Source organism: Sabethes cyaneus, chromosome 1 (genome assembly GCF_943734655.1).
Source record: "Sabethes cyaneus chromosome 1, idSabCyanKW18_F2, whole genome shotgun sequence".
Taxonomy (NCBI): domain Eukaryota; kingdom Metazoa; phylum Arthropoda; class Insecta; order Diptera; family Culicidae; genus Sabethes; species Sabethes cyaneus.
The window spans coordinates 120,698,357-120,716,982 of record NC_071353.1 but is presented as its reverse complement, the minus strand read 5'-3'; the positions used below and the strand labels follow the sequence as shown (position 1 = coordinate 120,716,982).

Sequence of the window (18,626 nt, the reverse complement as noted above, 5' to 3'; positions counted from 1 at the left end):
ACCATGACTTCGAATGGTAGCAAATAATATGAAACTATATCACGAACAATCACTATTAGTCATATAGTACATTTATAATACCTACCGTTTTGCCAATAGTTTTTGATTATGCGGGTATCAGTTGGAACGATAACCAACGCCGGTAAGCCGATCAACACATCGCAAATTTAGTTTCTTCGACAGCAACTTAAAGTTCTTCATCCCAGTACTACCGGCTAGACAGGAGCTACCGCGGTCCTTTAACAAGTTGCTGGCCAACCTACGTTGGTTAGCTCTCTGATTATATAGGAACATCATCCAAACTGCAACCGTTGGACAAACGTTTCAGGTGCAGCAGGTTGCTCATAAAGTCTTACCACGGTTAGCGCAACAAACGGAAATGTGACACAATCCGGAACGATTGCTGCCGTCCAGATAGGACCGGCATGGCAAAGCCCCCAATATCAAGCATGTTGGCCAATTTATCAAGCATGAAAGGAATGATTACAACTAGGCAGGTGATTGAGAACATGAACGAAGGAGACTGACGCAACAATTTTTTGCATTCATTATTTCCGACGAATGGAGGAAGGACCTCTAACTATGCAAAATTTATCCGAAATACCATAAAAGACTACGTAAACTCAGATACAGCTAGCTTAGCTCGGTAGTGACGATCAGTAAATCAGAGTCGTCACTTTAAAACCAGCTATCTTCATTGGTCCATCAGAACTAGATCCGGATGCACCTTTTGCTAACAGAACTTGATCTGAATCTTTGATCATGAATGAACAATGTTCTCTGTTACGATCTGTATGCTCAGAAATAACCCAGCTTTTCAGCTCGTCTCCAAGCCGAGCTAGCACAGGCCGAACACCTTCCAGATATCCAGATTGCCACGTAAAATGTAAGACAATAGCTATTGATGGTCGAGTGTCAGCACCACCAGTGCTACCTGAGACTTTAGACTCACCCTAATAAAAGGAAGTTTCAATGGAGCTACGGCAATACACTCAAGCCGCTTTTTACGCGAAGGTTACGTCCCGCGTAAATCAAAACCGCGTAAAACAACCGCGTAAATTCCGAAATTCGCGTAAAAAACGACTTCAGTGTACATTTAGTTAGCGGTAACGGTAAGCCTAACCAGCTCAGATTACGGATCGCGTCCACACAGTCCATAGCCAGAGGATAAATCATATTATTTACATCCCACAACAAAACGATACTTTACTGACAATTTCTGAACAATTTAGAGCAGATGCATTCAAGAAAGAAACTATGCGAGTATGTGGCAGAAAAACGCTATCCTGCTCCTGCCGACCGTTGTTCAAGTTAAACAAATAATAATGTTACATTCAATCTCCATCATTGCATGAGTTCCTTTCGTATAAACGGCAATCGCAAATAACTGCGACCTAGTTTCTCCAGTCGATCAAGTCGATGTGGGTTCAGCACGATCCGTCGTGGTATCTTCTGAAAGTAATTCGGTACACGCAATGTTGTAGCCGTTTTGATGACTTGCGAGTCATCTTTTCGCAACAAACGATAATCCTGCCAGGATTTGATGCTTTTGCAAAGTTATTCTTGCTATTGCCGCCGCTAGTTCCGGGTTCCGGCAGCGCTGCCACCCGATGAGCTGCCAGCTCCAGCCGACAGTACTGGGAATCTTTACTATCGACTTTCAGAACGCGACCTATGGAGTACGATCGAACGTCTCCCATGAAAATTACATCCTTTAGCAACCACTATTCTTCATCCTTCTTGGGGAATCCTCCTTTGGGACTAACCGAGTGGCGGTTATGTAACTCAGATCCACGTTTTAAAGCCTCACTAAAGTGTATCCTGACGCATTGTGGCCAAATTTCTTCGGATTATGATCCACGTCGCTGTGACTGAAAGTTGACGATGGCAGAAATTATTTAGCTGTGACTTATCATTTCGTAAACAATTGCTTATTTGGGGTAAAGAAAAAAACATGTAAGTAACCGGGTTGCTGAGTTGGATGCACGAGTGAATTTCCTATTTTGCAGTACGAGTAAAAGGGATAGATAGTAATTGAGAGCCGTGAGATACGTGAGATATGCGAGGGACGAGATTCACTCACTTCAAATGAAACTGGTCCCTGAGATTTTATGCTTTTTGTTCTACGCGTGGTGTCTGTATAGTTTGTGGTATTAGGCGACTTGAAACGAACCGAACTGTGCCGGTGCTGTACCGAAAGTGCCGAACTGGAAGATTTGTTAAATTCGTTAAAATCTGATAGATCTGGCAACCGTGCGAGATGATTTTGACAACTGGCAGTGCTCCCATTTCATATGTAAAATTGAACCGGAGGTGTGTAAAGCCCTATAAATGTTATTTTTATAAGGCTTTAGAGGTGTGCCGTTTGCTATCTCTGCAGTGCCGGGGCACTATGTGCTGAGTGTCCGACCCCTTGTTTGAACCCCATTTAGAAATCTACGAACGGGTATCCTCATCCGTTGGTCTAACGCCCGATTATTGGAATGATAGATTTTCTGGAATGCCGGAATTTGTGCCACTTATAAGGCCACTTGTCACTAATTTTTCAATTCAGTAAAAGTTGCAAGCAAAATAAATAAACAAAGTCGTTGTCGTTGCTACAGTAACTTTTATTCTAGTTGCCTGTTATTCAAATGTGCCGAACATAGTAAGAAAATATATTTAATATGGCAACGTGGTCGTAACGCAGCGGGTGCACCGTGAGATAGATGTCGCTAGTGTTTCGTTTAAATCTTTACACACCTTTTGGATGAAATTTTATATGAACATAAATGTCTGTTCTCTGTGGCGGGGTGCTATCTCTATCTTAACGAACGGTGTTTGACAGTCGACTTAACGAAGGGCGCTATTGCTGGAAAAGCGCCCGTCTGACACGTAAATTTGCTGCCAACCTTGTTGAGATGTGCTGAGATGTTGGCAACAAAAACATGGCACCCATCGCAAGCCCCTGGTATACTATTATGTGACTTAACAGCTCAAGATCGTATTGTAAAAGGTGGTAACTTTCGTAAAATATTCATCAATACCGGTAAATATATTTAGCACCCGTGTAAAAGTAATGAAATGTGCATAAATATATTTAAAATATTTATCCCGCATTTTGCACCTTACTGGACACCGCAGTCTAAAAGTGCGACTTGCACAAAAAGTGCGACAATGCAAATGCTGTGAATGAGAAAGAGAAAGAGTGACAACTGCAATGTTGCTGTTTTGTTTTGTCATATACATTGGCATTAGAGAAAATAATCTGGATTAATCCAGGTACAGCTGCAAAGCACGATAATAAATTTGAAGTGATTCGCCCCGTGAGCTATCTTCATAGATTCATTTTGTTCAGAATTTCATCGAAGCTCTCACCCTGCTGTGTTACGTAATATTTTAATGGGACCCATGAAAAGTTTTTCCGCACCTCTGTCCATACATCATTGGCACTAAACGTCATCCTTTTTTGAAGTTTATCTATCCCGTGGGATCGCGATCGCAAAATATTACAAAAACAAATCGTGTCGTGAGTGCAAAGGTGAAAAAGTGCCGGAAAGTCAGGTAAAAAGCTACAAAACTCTTCAGAAGAACGGAAAAGTATGCCAGTTTGATATTAACGATGGCAGTTTCATTGTGCGGAAAACGTTTGCTTTTAACCCGGTCAAATTTACTGGCAAATCCAAAGCGCCACGGATATATTGTACTGTAAGTTTTTTTTCTCTGCAAATTTTGTCCTTGAACCAAAATTAGCATCTTTTTTGCGTATTCATCCTGATGACAGAGTGCCGGAAATTGGCGAGGATCTTACCGAACGGAATCCACTGACCCGTACGGAAAATGGCCTACCAGAGTTCAACACTGTAACAATAGAGAAATGTGTCGGCGCAATCGGCCAGCAGGCGGCCGGCGTGGAACGGTCGGTTCGTGCTCTGGAGGAAAAGATCACCGCTGCCGAAGGCGGTCTAGATGTGATAAAGGACATCCTGTTACCGCTGGAAGAGGTTGTAGCTCCGCTTGAGACTACCTGGGGCGTAGCTAAGACACTCTACCTTGGCAATAGTTCCAAAATGCCGACTAAAAGCTACATGACGATACACGAACGAGCGCGGGCAGCTCGTAGATTTAAGTTCAACAGCCTGCCGATCTATGACGCTTTGCAAGAGGCCATCGATGCGAAGGAAGGCAGTTTTACGTCGGAAGAAAATCGGTAAATTTTAAAGCCGGTCTCAATAATTTCAAAAATTAATTGCTTTTTTTTACAGACTAATCAAAAAATACCTGTTGGAATCGAAATTAGGTGGGATTACATTAGACGAACCAACTAAGACAGAGTTACGAGATGTTATGTTGAATTTGACCAATGAGCGATCAAAGTTCCACGGCAAAAAGGAAGTGGCCGTAAAGAAGTTTTCGCATGTAATAAAAGATCCGGCAGTGATGAAGGAATTTCCGCCTTCGATTTTACAGGCATTAGCCGTAGATCAATCGCAAGTGGTGAAAGGTCCTTGGAAAGTCAGTTTACAACCATTTGTGGTGCAGAGCTTTTTGGAATATTGTCCAGATAGAACACAACGCTGGAATCTGTGGCAGGCCGATACTCGCAAGTGTTCCAATCATTCCGATAGAGGATTGGAAAACAGTACCCATCTTGAGACGATTCGCTCGCTGCGAAAGCGTCAAGCCAAGCTGCTAGGATTCGAAAGTTATGTGCATATGTCAATGGAAACGAAGATGGCAGGATCGGTTGAACAGTTGCGCTCCACACTGGATGAGTTGTTCCATTATGCTCGTCCTGCTTTAGATAACGAAATGGCAGATCTACAAAAATTTGCCAATGAAAATGGCTTCAAAGATTCGTTGGATATCTTCGATGTTCCATATTGGAAACGACGACAATTTGCAGAGTTGCACCAGTTTGACAAGGAAGCCCTAAAAGAATACTTCCCAATGCCGAAGGTTCTTGGTGGTTTGTTTAGTCTGGCGGAATCATTGTTTAACATACGGATTGTAGAACGAACCGGTGTTGATACGTGGGATGAAGACGTTCGTTTTTACGATATTTTCGATGCGAGCAAGGGAACTGAACCGATTGCTGGCTTCTATATGGATCTGTACAGCAGAGAGGAAGAGAAAATATCAGTTGCTGGAAATTCTGGCTGGATGGTTGGCATCGTAAACCGCAGTACAGTAGCGAAAGAAAAACCACTAGCCGCTCTCATATGCAACTTTCCAGCTCCTTTGTATGGAAAACCCTCACTTCTAACAATCGACGACGTTCAGATCCTGTTCCACAAATTCGGCCATGCCCTACAGCACATGCTCACCGAAGTGCACTACAGTGAGGTGGCAGGTCTTTCCAATGTGGAATGGGACGCCGTTGAAGTTTCTGGATTCGTATTAACCAGTCTGCTGCAGAATTCGGACGTAATTCGTTCCATCAGCAGTCATTATGGAACAGGTGAAACGCTTCCGGATCTCTGTGTTGATTCGATTCTAAAGCGTCACAAACATCTGGCCGGCTACGAGCTTTGTCGTGAACTCTATTTCTCCAATCTGGACCTAGACTTGCATCTGCAATCCGATTACTGGTTAGACATTGTGAAGAAGCTCTACCCCCAGTTTCATCCATTTCCACTGGACAAAAAGGACGCCCATCCGTGCTCGATGAGTCCTATCTTCTCCGGGGACTGGGGGGCAGCCTATTACAGCAGGATCTGGTCTCGGATGGTGGCGGCCGACGTGTACAGCGCATTTGTTGAAGCGAAACAAACGGGACAGCAATCCGATGTCGGTCTACGTTTTCGAAACACTTTCCTAGCCCTCGGTGGGGGCTGTCACCCATCCGAAGTGTTCCGACGATTCCGTGGAAGAGATCCTTCGCCGAAGGCACTGATAAACGCACTCGACATCAACAAAGCTTCGGTGTTGCATGGAACTGAGCAAATACCGATATTGGAACAATAAACTGGATTGTTTCTTTTGACCTATTGAATTTAACTGTTAATAAAGATTATCGTAATTAGTCAGAATCTTCTTGTTCTAGCATCTGTTGCAGCATTATCACTTCCCGCCGAAGCCCGTCGTTTTCGGGGTCTAGCTTTGCGGCTGCCACCAGCTCTTCGTAACCCTGACGAAGGAACCCTAGCTTCGCCAGGGCAGCACCTCTACGGGCGAGGGATGCAACGCGAGCTGGTCGATTCGCCTCGATCGGTGGCTGCAGCAGGTCCAGTGCCGTTGAACAGTCCTCTGCCTGATGGAAAAACAGAGAAATTTAAATTTTAGTCTAATATTTCGTTTCGCATTTTCTTCTGGAAATAACAGACGGTGAATTTCTGTAACTTCAGATATAAAATTTACAATTTTTTGACGTATAGACAAAAGTATCTATTTCAATATTTCTGCACCATCGAATCGGAATATTTTCTACGTAGGGGGACCCGGGGCAAGATGAGCACCCGGGGCAAGATGGGCACCCCTCCATTCCACAGCTACAAAACAGCTTTTGGTTAAAAAACTCCCACAAACTATTAGATTGTGTCGAAACGAAGTAATGTTTTAGCGTTGAACATAAAATATCACGCGCTTGTTGGAAAAATTCCATGAAATAAAATTTCGTTCTGACAGCCTTGATTTCTTATAACATTTTGCCATCAGAAAATAAGCATTTTAAATAAATAAAAGATGCTTGTTTATAAATTACAGCCCTTTTACGATTGAACAACATGTACTTTCCCAATTGAATCGTTTAAAAATATTTTTTAGTGATTCTTTTATATTTTGTAACATTTTAAAAATATGTCGTTTTGCCGGGGTAAAATGAGCACCATTTCCCGGGGCAAGATGGGCACCCTTAAACTTTACAACATAGCTTGCAAAAATAAAAATTGGGGCCAAATTCAATTATTTTTATCGTAATAAATGTTTTTGGGACGAAAACGGTTAATGAATAACTTTCTTCGAGCTGTCGTTGACGCGTTGAATGTAAAAGGTTATTTCATTACAAGATACGGAAGAAACGCAAAAAACTATGGCATGCCGATGTAAATTCTTGAATGATATCCCAAAATGCTTGAGCAAGTAACGAATACCAATGAAATGAGACCATTTAAAATCATATTCAGCAAGAAACGAGAGAAAGCGATGATCCATCACATCCTTGAAATTAAAAATGCTAGTATGGAGTGACCCCTTGGAGCTTTGGCATTCAAACTAGCAAAACAAAAAAAAAATTCATTCAATCGATAAAAATGCAACGGTTTTTCATAAACAGCCATGCACATTTATAAATTTAAAAAACAGCTATGCAACTTTAACCTCGAATCCCTTAACAAACTTTAGTCCCTAAAGCTCGGAACTTAAAAGTGACTATTGGTAAACTAATCGAGTTGCTTAAAAATGTTACCTCACCACCGGCTTTTTCATCTAACTCAACGCTTTTGAAACTAATGTTTAGTTATTAAGGCTTTACTAAAAACTAGGAACGTAACTTTAAGCAAAAAATTCATTTATTAAACAGGTGCCCATCTTGCCCCGTGGGGGTGCTCGTCTTGCCCCGGTATGCTTCAGGCGGGTGAAAAAACAACAATTTTCTTATTCCATTTTTTTCAATATAGTTTCACATATTTCAAACCAAAATTGTATAGGAAAGTTAGATGGATAATAGAACAACTGTTTAGCAACGGTTAGCTGAAGAAAAATCGTGCTTTTTATAACCAAAACTGAAGCTGAGCTTAGGGTGCTCATCTTGCCCCGGGTCCCCCTATTGATCGACTTCACGACAAACAACTTGATTTTTAAGAGCACATTATTTGACTAAGTGAAAAGGAATCTTTCTCGGCTGCCAGGTGCTGTGGTTTTCCTACCATCCCTCTGCATTTCGGACAGACTGGTCTGGCGGCGTGTCTGAAGCAACCGTCCGTGACCCGAAAGAAACTGGGTCAGGTGAAAGCCGACTTCTTCATGTTTTCTGTTCAACTAGGTCGACAGAACCGGTATGAGACGGTGCGCCTAGCGACCGTTCTCGGCCGTGTCCCAGTCTTGTTGCCACTTGACCAACGACTCCTCTCTCACCAGCTTCCGAACTATTTTGGTGCTTTTTTATCCGTAACACTCGTTGTTTTTAAAAAGCATGATGCCAATGAGGATCATTCCAGCGATAACGTTCGATATTGTTCTGTATGCATTGGCCACTCTCCCGGCTATGAGCCGATACACAATGTCCAGCTTTACGTAATTCCGCTTGGTTCGTAGCGCGGTGATCCAGGCTGGACCTCGCAGTATCAACGAGGATGTATTAGCCAGCAGACACCGCTTGCTGCTACTAGGCCCATAACTATTCAACATGATTCTAGCTACCGCATTGATACCGCCTTCCCCCAGGCGTAGTTGACATGGCCGTTGAAGTTCAATCGGTCGTCTATCATTACTCCCAGATGCTTGACTGCACGCGTTGAGCTGATGGCGTGTTCTACGATGGTGATAACAGCGCAACTGCAGCGGTACTGCTCTATAGTTACTGACTAGCAGGACTTTTGACGTTTTGTGGTGGGCAATTTGTAGCTTTGCCGCCTGCAAGCAGTTCTAGATCTTTCCAATCGCCTCTATCGCCAGCATTTTCATTTCTTTCAGTGATTTACGGCCACCGATAACACGCAAAGCCGACGATTACCACACCTCTGAGTAGCTTGAAAGTCCTCATTGTATATACCGTCCCACGACGGAGCCTTGCGGAACTCCCGACGTAATGTTCATCGCCGTACGCCACTTGGCGGTCTCGTAAACAGACACCCGGTTCCGGAAGTAATTTCTCAGATTTCTGCATAGATACCGACATGTATTCTATGCAGCGATTGGCACTGTTAAAGACGTTTTTTACGTCGTTCGTTACAATGGTGCAAAAACGATCTCCTCTTCGCTTCGGCTTGGACGACTTTGTGGCACGCTTTGCTACTGTCAGGGTAGCATTCACCGTGGACTTTAATTTTTGGAACCCGAACTGCTTGTTCGATCGACTGTGTTTCCCTTCCGCGTACCCCGTCAGTCTGTTCAGGATAACCCTCTGCGGGAGTTTTCCACGTGTATCCAGCAGACATATCGGTCTACATGATGCCGGATCCCTGCAGGCTAGGGCCTTGACCGCTGAAAGCGCGTTTAGTGAAGCATGCCTGCCGCAGTATCGGTACACCGAAAAGGCCTCCATAGCCAAACCCGCGTACAAATAAAAGGAAGAGCGAAACGTTTGGAGAAGAAGATCAAGAAAGACAAAGAATGAGGAGTGAGCAAATTCGGACTAGGGCAAAGGCATCGGATAGCATACTGGAAGAACAAGAAGAAACAAAACGGGAGCAACCAGAACGTTGAGCAGACGAAGCCTAAGCCTTGACGGTAGTAAAGGCTCATTGCCATAGTTGTTGAAGCGAGCGTCTACGTGCACTGATCCTCCGATCCAGCGAAGTCCGAGAAGTCCCGGAGTTGAAGGAAATCGGAGAAAAAGTGATGAGAACAAGACGGACTCAGAAAGGAGAGATGTTCATTGAACTGCGCTAAAATCCATTGGCTTAGCAAATGCCGATATGCTTCAAGTGCTGGAACTTCACGCACCAAGTGCGAAACTGAGAAGGTTCAGATATATCTAAATCATGTCGGAAATGTGACGAGAACGGCCATTTTGCAAGCGACTGCACGGAACCACCGAGGTGCGTGCTGTTGGAAGTAACCACACGATGGGAGGTTGCCAATGCCCAGCGCCAGCATATCAAAAGTTGAAGGCGGTCAGCATTAATCTCAATCAATGCGACACAGTACAACAACTCGCAGTCGTGACAACCGACAGCGAAATCGTTGTGTGAGTTCGCTGCCGATTGTCACGACTGCGAGTTGTTGTACTGTGTATTCGAGTTCCACCCGGTAACGGTAGCCAGGCAGCGAAAGTCAAAAGCTGTGAGACAGCCAGGGAGATTTGTCCGGATAAGCTGAAGGCTACCTTGGAGGGACTTTTCCCTACGCACGAGCCTACGATATGGCCACCAACACTGGAAAGTGTAGAAGAGAGGGACAATGCTGACGGTCTAGTCTCTAGTCTCTAACAATGAACTAGTAGCAGTCGCTAGACGGCTGTCCGCTCACTGCCTACATGTTGCTTCTCGCGCTCACGAAACGAGGGCATATAAAGAAAACATGTTCTGCAGTTTCTTCACCATCCACGCATTCGGGACACGCGGAAGACTCCGCGTACCCGAACTTGTGCAGATACTGTCTAAAACAACCATTCCCTGACACAATCTATGTCAGGTGGAAGATGACTTCACCGTGGCGCCCGTCGACCCACCCGTATACTTCCGGGATAAGTCGATGTGTCCACCGGCCCTGTGTGGAATCAGAAAATGCCCGCTGCCATGTGGTCATCGAGGCCGAGCTTGTCGTCGACCATGACTCCCAGGAGTTTTAAGGACCGCGTTGACGAAATAGTGCAATCCCCGTCGCTGATCTTTGCTTGCTGCACCGACTTGCGGTTGTTCACCACGATAACCTCCGTTTTATGATGGGCTAGCTCCAGTTCCCTGGAGCGCATCCAATCTTTGACTATGCTTATAGTGTGGGCAGCCGTCAACTCAACCTCTCTGATAGATTCACCGTAGACTTCCAAGGTGATGACGTTCGCAAAGCCGACAAGCACAACCCCTACCGGGAACTTTTGCTTCAAGACCTCGTCATACATGCCAATCTATCTATATATATATAAAAGTGAGCGTGAGTATGTTTGGATGTTTGTATGTTTGTATGTTTGTTTGTATGTTTATATGTTTGTATGTTCCACCATAACACCAGAACGCCTTGACCGATCTCTACCAAACTTGGCACACATGTTCTTTGATATAAGAGAAACTGCACTCGGGGGTCAACAAAAAGGGAGGGAGGTTCCCTAATAGGTGCGGGAGGGTCCCTAATAGGGGGGAGGCCATAACTCCGAAACGGCTTGACCGTTCTTCATCAAACTTGGCATACATGTTCCTTGACAAACGAGAATCAGCACTGAAGGGGTTGACAACAGGGGGGCCGAAATGTTTAGACGGTTCTCCCATAAGGACAGGACAAAAGAAGGAGCTAATGACCGGAGGTTGCTGATGAGAAGGGGGGAGTAACGCCCACATGACTGTAACAATTTATCCGTACAACAGAAAAAATCAAAATATGAAACACTAAACTGCAACGCTCGTAGCTGTAGATTTGCCAAGTGTAATTATGCACCGAATCAAAGTGACCTGTATAAAAAGTGTTCGCTCATTAGTGCTAATTGTTGTTGGCCGACTCTGTTTGAGTCCCAGGGGCAATCATTCAAACAGCGTGAAGTTCATCTGAGAACACCATGTTTTTCCCTTGGTAATCTTTATGTGGCATGCTGCAGAGTGGGCTCAGCCAACAATTTGTGCATACTTGCTCCTGGTGATGACACTAAAAACATTGTTTACAAACAAGTTTTGTCTTGAAGTGAGATGAAAGGAATGACAGGTTGGTTGTATCCATGGAAGAAACACTGTTGCACCTTCTACTTTTTTTATTAGGTTAGCATGTAATACTAAACTAATAAATAAATAAAAAGCTGTGTTTAGAAAAGTACAATAACAAAACTATTCATTTCCTATGGGTGGGGTGGCCATTGTTAAAAGCGGAAGGTGCAAATAGGAAAAATGGCATTGTTTTTCTTTCTTTATAGGGGTTTATAGGGATTTCCGTAAAGGCCGGGTAGACAAAAGAGGGGGAGCTGACAAATGGCAAGGAGCGTCCGAAAGAGAAACAAGCGTTGTATTTTTGCATTATAAGCATTTCGGTTACAATAACCGATGTACAAGTGGCTGTGAGAAAAAGGCTCCCGGAGTAAGATCGGGCACTCAGCTAGTACAAGAATAAATGTGGCAGAAAAGAAGGATAGATAAGGCATCAAAAAGAGTAGAAATGGCATAGACGAACATGAACAACGAGAAGGGAAAGACATAAAAAGAGTTAGATAAAGACGGAAACTGGAAACGAAAAACAGGAAAAAGAGAAGAGACGGAAAACGAGAAAGAAAACAACACAAAATATCTTGAGGGAAAACAGGACTAAAAATAAGATAAAATGGGATAGGAAACACGGGACAGAAACAAGTTAAACGAAAGAAAAAGAGGAAAAACGGAAGGAAAGTGAAAACAAAAACCAAGAAAACGGTACAGAAATAATGGAAAAAAGTGAAAAACAGGACTGAAAAACAGAAAAGAAGTGAAACGAGAGCTATAATAAGACAGAAAATATCAATTTTAATCTCACGTTAAAGTTCGTGATTAAATTCGTATCCATGTTCGGTTTAAAGTAAAATCTCAAGTGAAAATTAGTCCAAATTCTAGTCTAAATTATTGTCCAGCGTTGAGTTCAATTGCATGCCCGATTTTAAATCCAATTTCAAGTCTAGTTGGATTCCACTGTTTAATTTTATGTCACATTTGAATACTAATTTCACGTCCAAATTCAAGTTCAATTTCAAATGTAATTCCAGGTCTAATTTCAAGCCCAATTTAAATCCAAAAAAAAGCCTTGGCCTAAGCGTATTTCTAAGACTTGACACTTGTTTGTTGTAGGACAGTTACGGGGCTAGTGCAAAAATCCTACTGACTCTATCTAGCAGCACCGCCTAGTAGAGATTCGAACATACGACGACTGGCTTCTTAGACCCGCATCGTGCCTTTTAAGCTAACTGGGCCGCTCAATTTAAATCCAATTTCTAGCCAAATTCCAACTTTAAGTTCAATTTTGAACCTAATTTCAAATTTGATTTCAAGTCGAATTCAATTCCAACTTAAAATAAAATTTTAAGTTTAATTTAAAACCAATTTCAAGTCTAATTCAAATTAAAACTGGCAGTTAGAATCACTCTAAATTGAAGTCCAATTTCAAATACAATTTAGGCTCAATTTCCGAGTGAGGGTTTCTTTCCCTATGCTAGTCCAGCAAAAAATGACCCTCATTCGGTTTGTTTACATTTTGCAGATTGGCTTTTTTGAAAAATTGGTGCCGATTTCGCAGACCCCAAATTTTCTTCGGCTAGAATCACCTACTACAGTGCACAGTAGTCCAAAAGGGCGAAAAGCGGAGCTTTTTTCCTAGTGTCTTTTATTTTCATTTTATCATTTATGGTCTCCAGCACTTTTATTCGTATGAATATTCCCCTTACTCTAAAACTGTCAAAAGTTAGTCATCGCTTACTGTAATGAAAACTAGATTGACCCGTCGTGGCTAGCCACGATACCAAAATTTTCGAAAATCTAATATGGTTTACAGTTCAGTAGCGCGTAAAATTTATTAGTGAAACAGCTGTGAAATTGGCAACCTTCTATTAATTAAAACACATGTACTCTACAAAGGAAGCAAATGGGGCTTAGATAAAAGAGCAAAAATCTGAGATCACGAGGAACGTGCTGCTCGATGGATTACATTTTGAAAAAGTACTCAATTTTAGAACCGTGTCTCGATTCGGTCTCGCCAAAATTATGATTGTAGAAAATATCGATTGATTTATACCGGGTAGACGCTTGCTGCCCAATCCGTTATCACTCGTTGGACCACAACTACAAAAACAACCTTCGTTTTAGTAAACCGCACAAACTTCTGAATTAGTTATTTGCTTGAAATCGAGTCAATGCAATACCAAATCTTTGGTTATTGGATATTTTCAAGGTTTTTTTTGTGACCCAGTCCTTTAAAAAATAGAATACTTTTAAAATACTGGAAATAAAATACTTCACAGTAAATGTCTAAAACTACTTCTACTAAATTCTTAAAGTTAGAATCTAAATTTGCGGACTTCAATATTTATGTTACTTTATATTGAGATATTTCAGATCGGATCAGTTTAGCAACAAAATCATGGAACAACACTTTCCACATAAACCACATTTTGGTGAATTTTTGCTTTTTTATCATCAAAGTTTGAGTGTGTTCCTTGAAAAAACACCAGACTGTGTTTAAGAAAACACGCTACATTACCTCTGTGTGATTCAGATATCATCCCACACCTAATTCGGGAAGGGTTTTAGTTACGCTTCTCGTCAGAAACTCCGAAAGAAGCAATTGTAGGACTAAAGATACTCAACAGGATATGCGTTTTCGCGCTTTAATTAAGTATGCGCTACTTTGGCGGCTTCTGATAATCAATTATTGTTTGATTAAATCACAGGCTGTCCTTGTCATCACTTGCCAAATCACACGTTTACTCCATCAATCTCAAACGGTTGACGTTTGCTTCAAAAATTTGTTTAAAAATCATATGTTTTTATTCAAGCGCAGGACTTGTTGAAATCAGTATCGCATTATGTGGCAGCCCATCAAATTGCCTATTTCACCCACCCACTGACTGAAATCATTGTTACCTTCACAACGCGTGTTGGAGTGGAGAATGAAAAAAATTCATTCAACAGCTTGCTTGGATCTAGCGTTACAGTCAGACACAAGGAAACTATATATAATAATAAAAAAATAACTTTTTTGTCTTAGGAAATATAGACATAGTTTGTTCGGAAAAGTTGTAAATCTTATAAAAACAAGCAACTTTGCCGAAGAAATAAAATTTCTATCTTTATCGAGTGCTGAACTATAGGGCAGATGCTTGAAAACTTCATTAAAAATTGGTTTTTCATACTTAGCTTTTCTTAGTTGCATTTTACAAGAATAACGTATAACGTATAAGATGAAGCACTGAGTTCTTAAATCCACGTGCCCCATTTTACCCCATGGGCTCATGAAACTATGCAAATTTAAAGCTTGAATATGCAATAACTCAGTAAGTAAAGGTCCCAGAGATTAGTGGTCTTCTGCGAAAACGTGTCTTTTGAGAGCTTCGATGATTGCCTAGAACATTGTATTCTTGTAAAATGCAAATAACAATAGCTAAGAATGAAAAAATAATTTTTAAACAGATTTCAAAGAATAATGCTGTATAGTTCAACACCCGATAAAGATAGAAATTTGATTTCTTCATCAAAGTTGCTTATTTTTACAATATTTACAACTTTGTCGAAGAAACTATGTATATATTTCCTAACACAAAAAAGTCATTTTTTTATTTTCAATGGCTAACTTTTGACAATTTTAGATTAAGGGGGATATTCATACGAACAAAAGTGCTAAAGACCATAAATGATAGAATGAAAGCAAAAGACACTAGCAAAAAAGTTCCGCTTTTCGCCCTTTTGGACCACTGTGCAGTGTTTAGTCATAAACAAGAGCTAAAACTGATGCAAAATCTTTTGAATTTATTTGAAGATTCTATGGAATCACGACGTTTGAAAGTTTACGACGCAGCTTTTTTGCAGTTGTCCGTCTTTCTCGCATAAGAGTGTCTATCCCTCTCGACCATGTGAACAAACTGTGGGTCATGGGTGATGTTTTTATGATGAAGAAAGTATCAATTTTGGTGAAAAGTACTTGTACACGTAGTGGTTAGGGGCAAAATAGGGGCTTTAAGGGGATGTTCTCTAATTTTACTTACGCATCTTTGATAATTCTCCAGTGCAAAATGCGCCGCGGATCGGTTCAGGTACAGCGAGTAGTACTCCTTGGTCAGCCGAATCCCGGCCGAATAGGCGGAGATTGCCGCCAGATAGTTCTTCTGCTGGAAAAACGAATCACCCTTCTGCTTCAACCATTCCGGATTACGTTCCTCCGGTCGAAGGTCACAATCGTCAACGAAACCCACCGCCTTTCGGGCCGCCGATTGTTTCCGTATCCACTCCTGCTCGTCCGGTTCCATCGATTCTCGCTTCGGCGTAACAAAGTTGCGCTTGGTGAATGTTACCTGCACTACGCCGCTCGCTCGAACCGACGGTATCACGACAGAAGGATTTTTAAGCACTTTCGGATGCGGGGTGTCCGGGTGCTTCGAGGGTGGTTTTACCTTCGCTCGCTCCATTCGTTCCATTTCACGTCTTTTGCTTTCTTCCAGTAGCTTTTCACCATCCGTTCGGTCTTTACTGTCTCTTTCAATCTGTTTGGAAATCTCATCCTTCTTCTTCTGATCCTTTTCAATCGCCCGCTGCTTCGATTTTTCCTCCAAGCGTTTTTGGTGAGCTGCAAGCAGCTCTTCTTTCATTCGGATTCGATCAGCTTTGGTACAGTCTAATTCCAGGTGATCCCACTCCTGTCCACATTCTACCTTTTGCAGTATAAATATTACTTCGTTTTCCAGCAGTAAACATCGACTGTTTTCGTCCTGGACGGGATATTTCAAAAGCACCTCCCAATAATACGGTGGCTTGTTTATTTTCAGCAATTGAACACTGGTGAACACTTCGTCCCGGCACAGTCGATTATCCGGAAAAGGCACGCGGATCGTTACCTGCTCTGGGGTTTGTTCCCAAGTGTGATTTTTTAAAATTACAGGCATGATGTTTGTTCGACACTCGACTGTCACGTGTTTTTCTTTACCGACCAAACAACGGTGGAAGTCGCTATGGAAACGATGTTGAATTTTCATCACGTGAGCACCCACGTGTAAGAGGGTTGTTCACTCACTTGAAGAATTAATAATCGCAATACATAACAAAATTAAATGTACGCTATATATTTCGTGTGTTTTGACATTCGCCTATGTTCACATTTTATACGCAAGCTTAAAACAACTGTTGAATAATATCACTTTGTTAAAATTCTGCTCTATTTTATGCAAATTGATTGTAGAGTAATAACAAGCTAGTAGTATAGGTCTTTCCAGCTTTTGAACTGATCCCAAAAGGTTAAATTCAGGATGGTGTGCGGTGCAATGCGCCAATAGTTTGGAACGAAGCCCTTGTACAAACCGTGCAGTCCCTCAGCACGCAATGTCTTCTGAAAGCAGTCCCATACACTTCGATAGAGCATCCCTTTGCCGCTTCCGTCCACGCCTTAAATTGTTAAAATTGCAAAAAAATTACAACTGATTTTTGTGACGAGACTTTAGACTCACCTTGGTTGAACAACCGGGTAGCAATCACATCAAACGGTGACATGAACACGCAGCAAAAGAACCCACTGAACATGCTGGCGGCAAAAGCGGTGAACGCAACGGACTGCTGGAACAGCTCGAACTGCACGAAGAACTCCTTGAATGTCGAGAAAGTAGCCAGCTGGGCGGAAGATCCAATCGCCGTTCGGGTCACGATTCCCGGATAACCTCGCCACAATCCGCGCAGTCCTCCCGCTCGGTAGATCCCACTCAGGGCGGCTAACGTTCCGGTGTGATTGTGCTGATAACCCACGGCATACTTGCCGTGCGACGTGGCCTGAATCTGGGTTTTTACCATATAGAGCGGGCAGGCCACGGTTGCCCCGATCACACCGCTCAAGCCGCCCCAGAAGATTGAGTACACCAGTGTGCCGAACTTGCTTTTACCACGTGTCCACTGGAAGTCCTCCGCACTCTGGTAGATTCCCAATCGAATGCTGTTCATCGTGAACTGGAATGCCAACGCCGAAACCAGGCCTTTCTGCAAGCCGGCCAATCCCTCGGCCTTTAGGATCGATTCGATTGACTTTGGAATTGAACGGTACGGATTTCGCTGTAGCTCTGCTGCATCGACCAGCTCTCCTTGCAGCTGTTGCCGTGTCTTGATCACATCGAACGGATTGCTAAAAACACCGGCACAGGTCGCCGCGCAACCTCCCAGCAGAAAATCCATCCCGAGCGTCGAGTGCGGACGAGGACGATAACTCTGGCTGTCGTCCTACAATGCACAAACGAAAAACAACAGATGCAATTATGTAATTTTTGCATTTTCACAGACTGTGCACGTTTTTTACAGTTGGCAATATTTCATGAAACCCTAATTTTTTTCATTCATCAACAGCCGCTAATTAAAACAAATTGAATCCCACATGTACCTAATTCTAGTGCAGAATTCTTTTCAACAACAGGGTGGACTTTTACCGGACGGATTGAGTTACTTCTACTTCTACCACTAATCAACACTAAACTAAGCGCATCATGATAGTTGGAAGCAAAATCTATTTTTGCAAACCCCTCATTTCGCCTCGTCTCTTCCTGCGTTCAGGAAAAACTGCAACTGCAATCGTACATCACCAGCAAACCAAGCAAACCAAAGTTCAGCCATGTTTGTCGCGGCTTTCTTTCCTTTCCATCCTGTTTCTACACAACCCGCGATCGCGATCACAACCATCAGAGTCGGGGCCAGAGAGATCGTGTCGGTCGCTTATCTATAGAAGAGGTTCTCCCAGCCGATCAAGTCACGAAAGAGAAAATTTTCTCTTGTGTGTTTTTTTTTGTAAATATCTGTAGCAAAACAAAGTTGCTCGCGAAGGATGCATGTTTTTGCCCGTATATTTACCATTGCATTGCGTTGGTCAGACGCCTTCCGCTAACATGGCTCACTGCACTGCTGCGCTGCGGTGGATCCGTTGACACCTTCGATTAAACGTCCTAAATTTTATTCCTTGATTTGATTTTTGAACATTGATAAATTCTGAAAAGCAGAATCAGCTGACAGAAGGGAAAATCGAACTGTTGGGCAGCGAAAATTTGAGTCTGCGCAATAGGGCGCACGCAGTCATTGTTTGGGTGGTTCTACGAAATAACGAATACGCTAAAAACATTTGAATTGAAATTGTTGGGTGTCGAAATTGTT

General features: G+C 42.6%; 3 protein-coding genes across 3 annotated transcripts; 1 reads left to right on the top strand and 2 right to left on the bottom strand.

The window, feature by feature from the left end:
- The first annotated feature begins 3,502 nt into the window (after positions 1–3,502).
- LOC128738756 (uncharacterized) lies at positions 3,503–5,995 on the top strand. Its single transcript, XM_053834113.1, has 3 exons — positions 3,503–3,687; positions 3,764–4,189; positions 4,245–5,995. The coding sequence occupies exons 1-3, from the start codon at positions 3,602–3,604 to the stop codon at positions 5,944–5,946; spliced, it is 2,214 nt and encodes a 737-aa protein (XP_053690088.1). The 5' UTR covers positions 3,503–3,601; the 3' UTR covers positions 5,947–5,995.
- Positions 5,996–6,001: 6 nt separating this feature from the next.
- LOC128738747 (dynein axonemal assembly factor 4-like) lies at positions 6,002–16,393 on the bottom strand. Its single transcript, XM_053834101.1, has 2 exons — positions 15,500–16,393; positions 6,002–6,232 (listed from the first exon to the last, which is right to left on the bottom strand). Exons 1-2 carry the CDS (start codon positions 16,391–16,393, stop codon positions 6,002–6,004), a joined length of 1,125 nt encoding a protein of 374 aa, XP_053690076.1.
- A 305-nt stretch (positions 16,394–16,698) lies between these two features.
- On the bottom strand, positions 16,699–17,669 carry LOC128732617 (solute carrier family 25 member 35-like). The gene is made up of 2 exons (XM_053825904.1): positions 16,952–17,669; positions 16,699–16,889 (listed from the first exon to the last, which is right to left on the bottom strand). The coding sequence occupies exons 1-2, from the start codon at positions 17,661–17,663 to the stop codon at positions 16,699–16,701; spliced, it is 903 nt and encodes a 300-aa protein (XP_053681879.1). The 5' UTR covers positions 17,664–17,669.
- Positions 17,670–18,626: the final 957 nt, after the last annotated feature.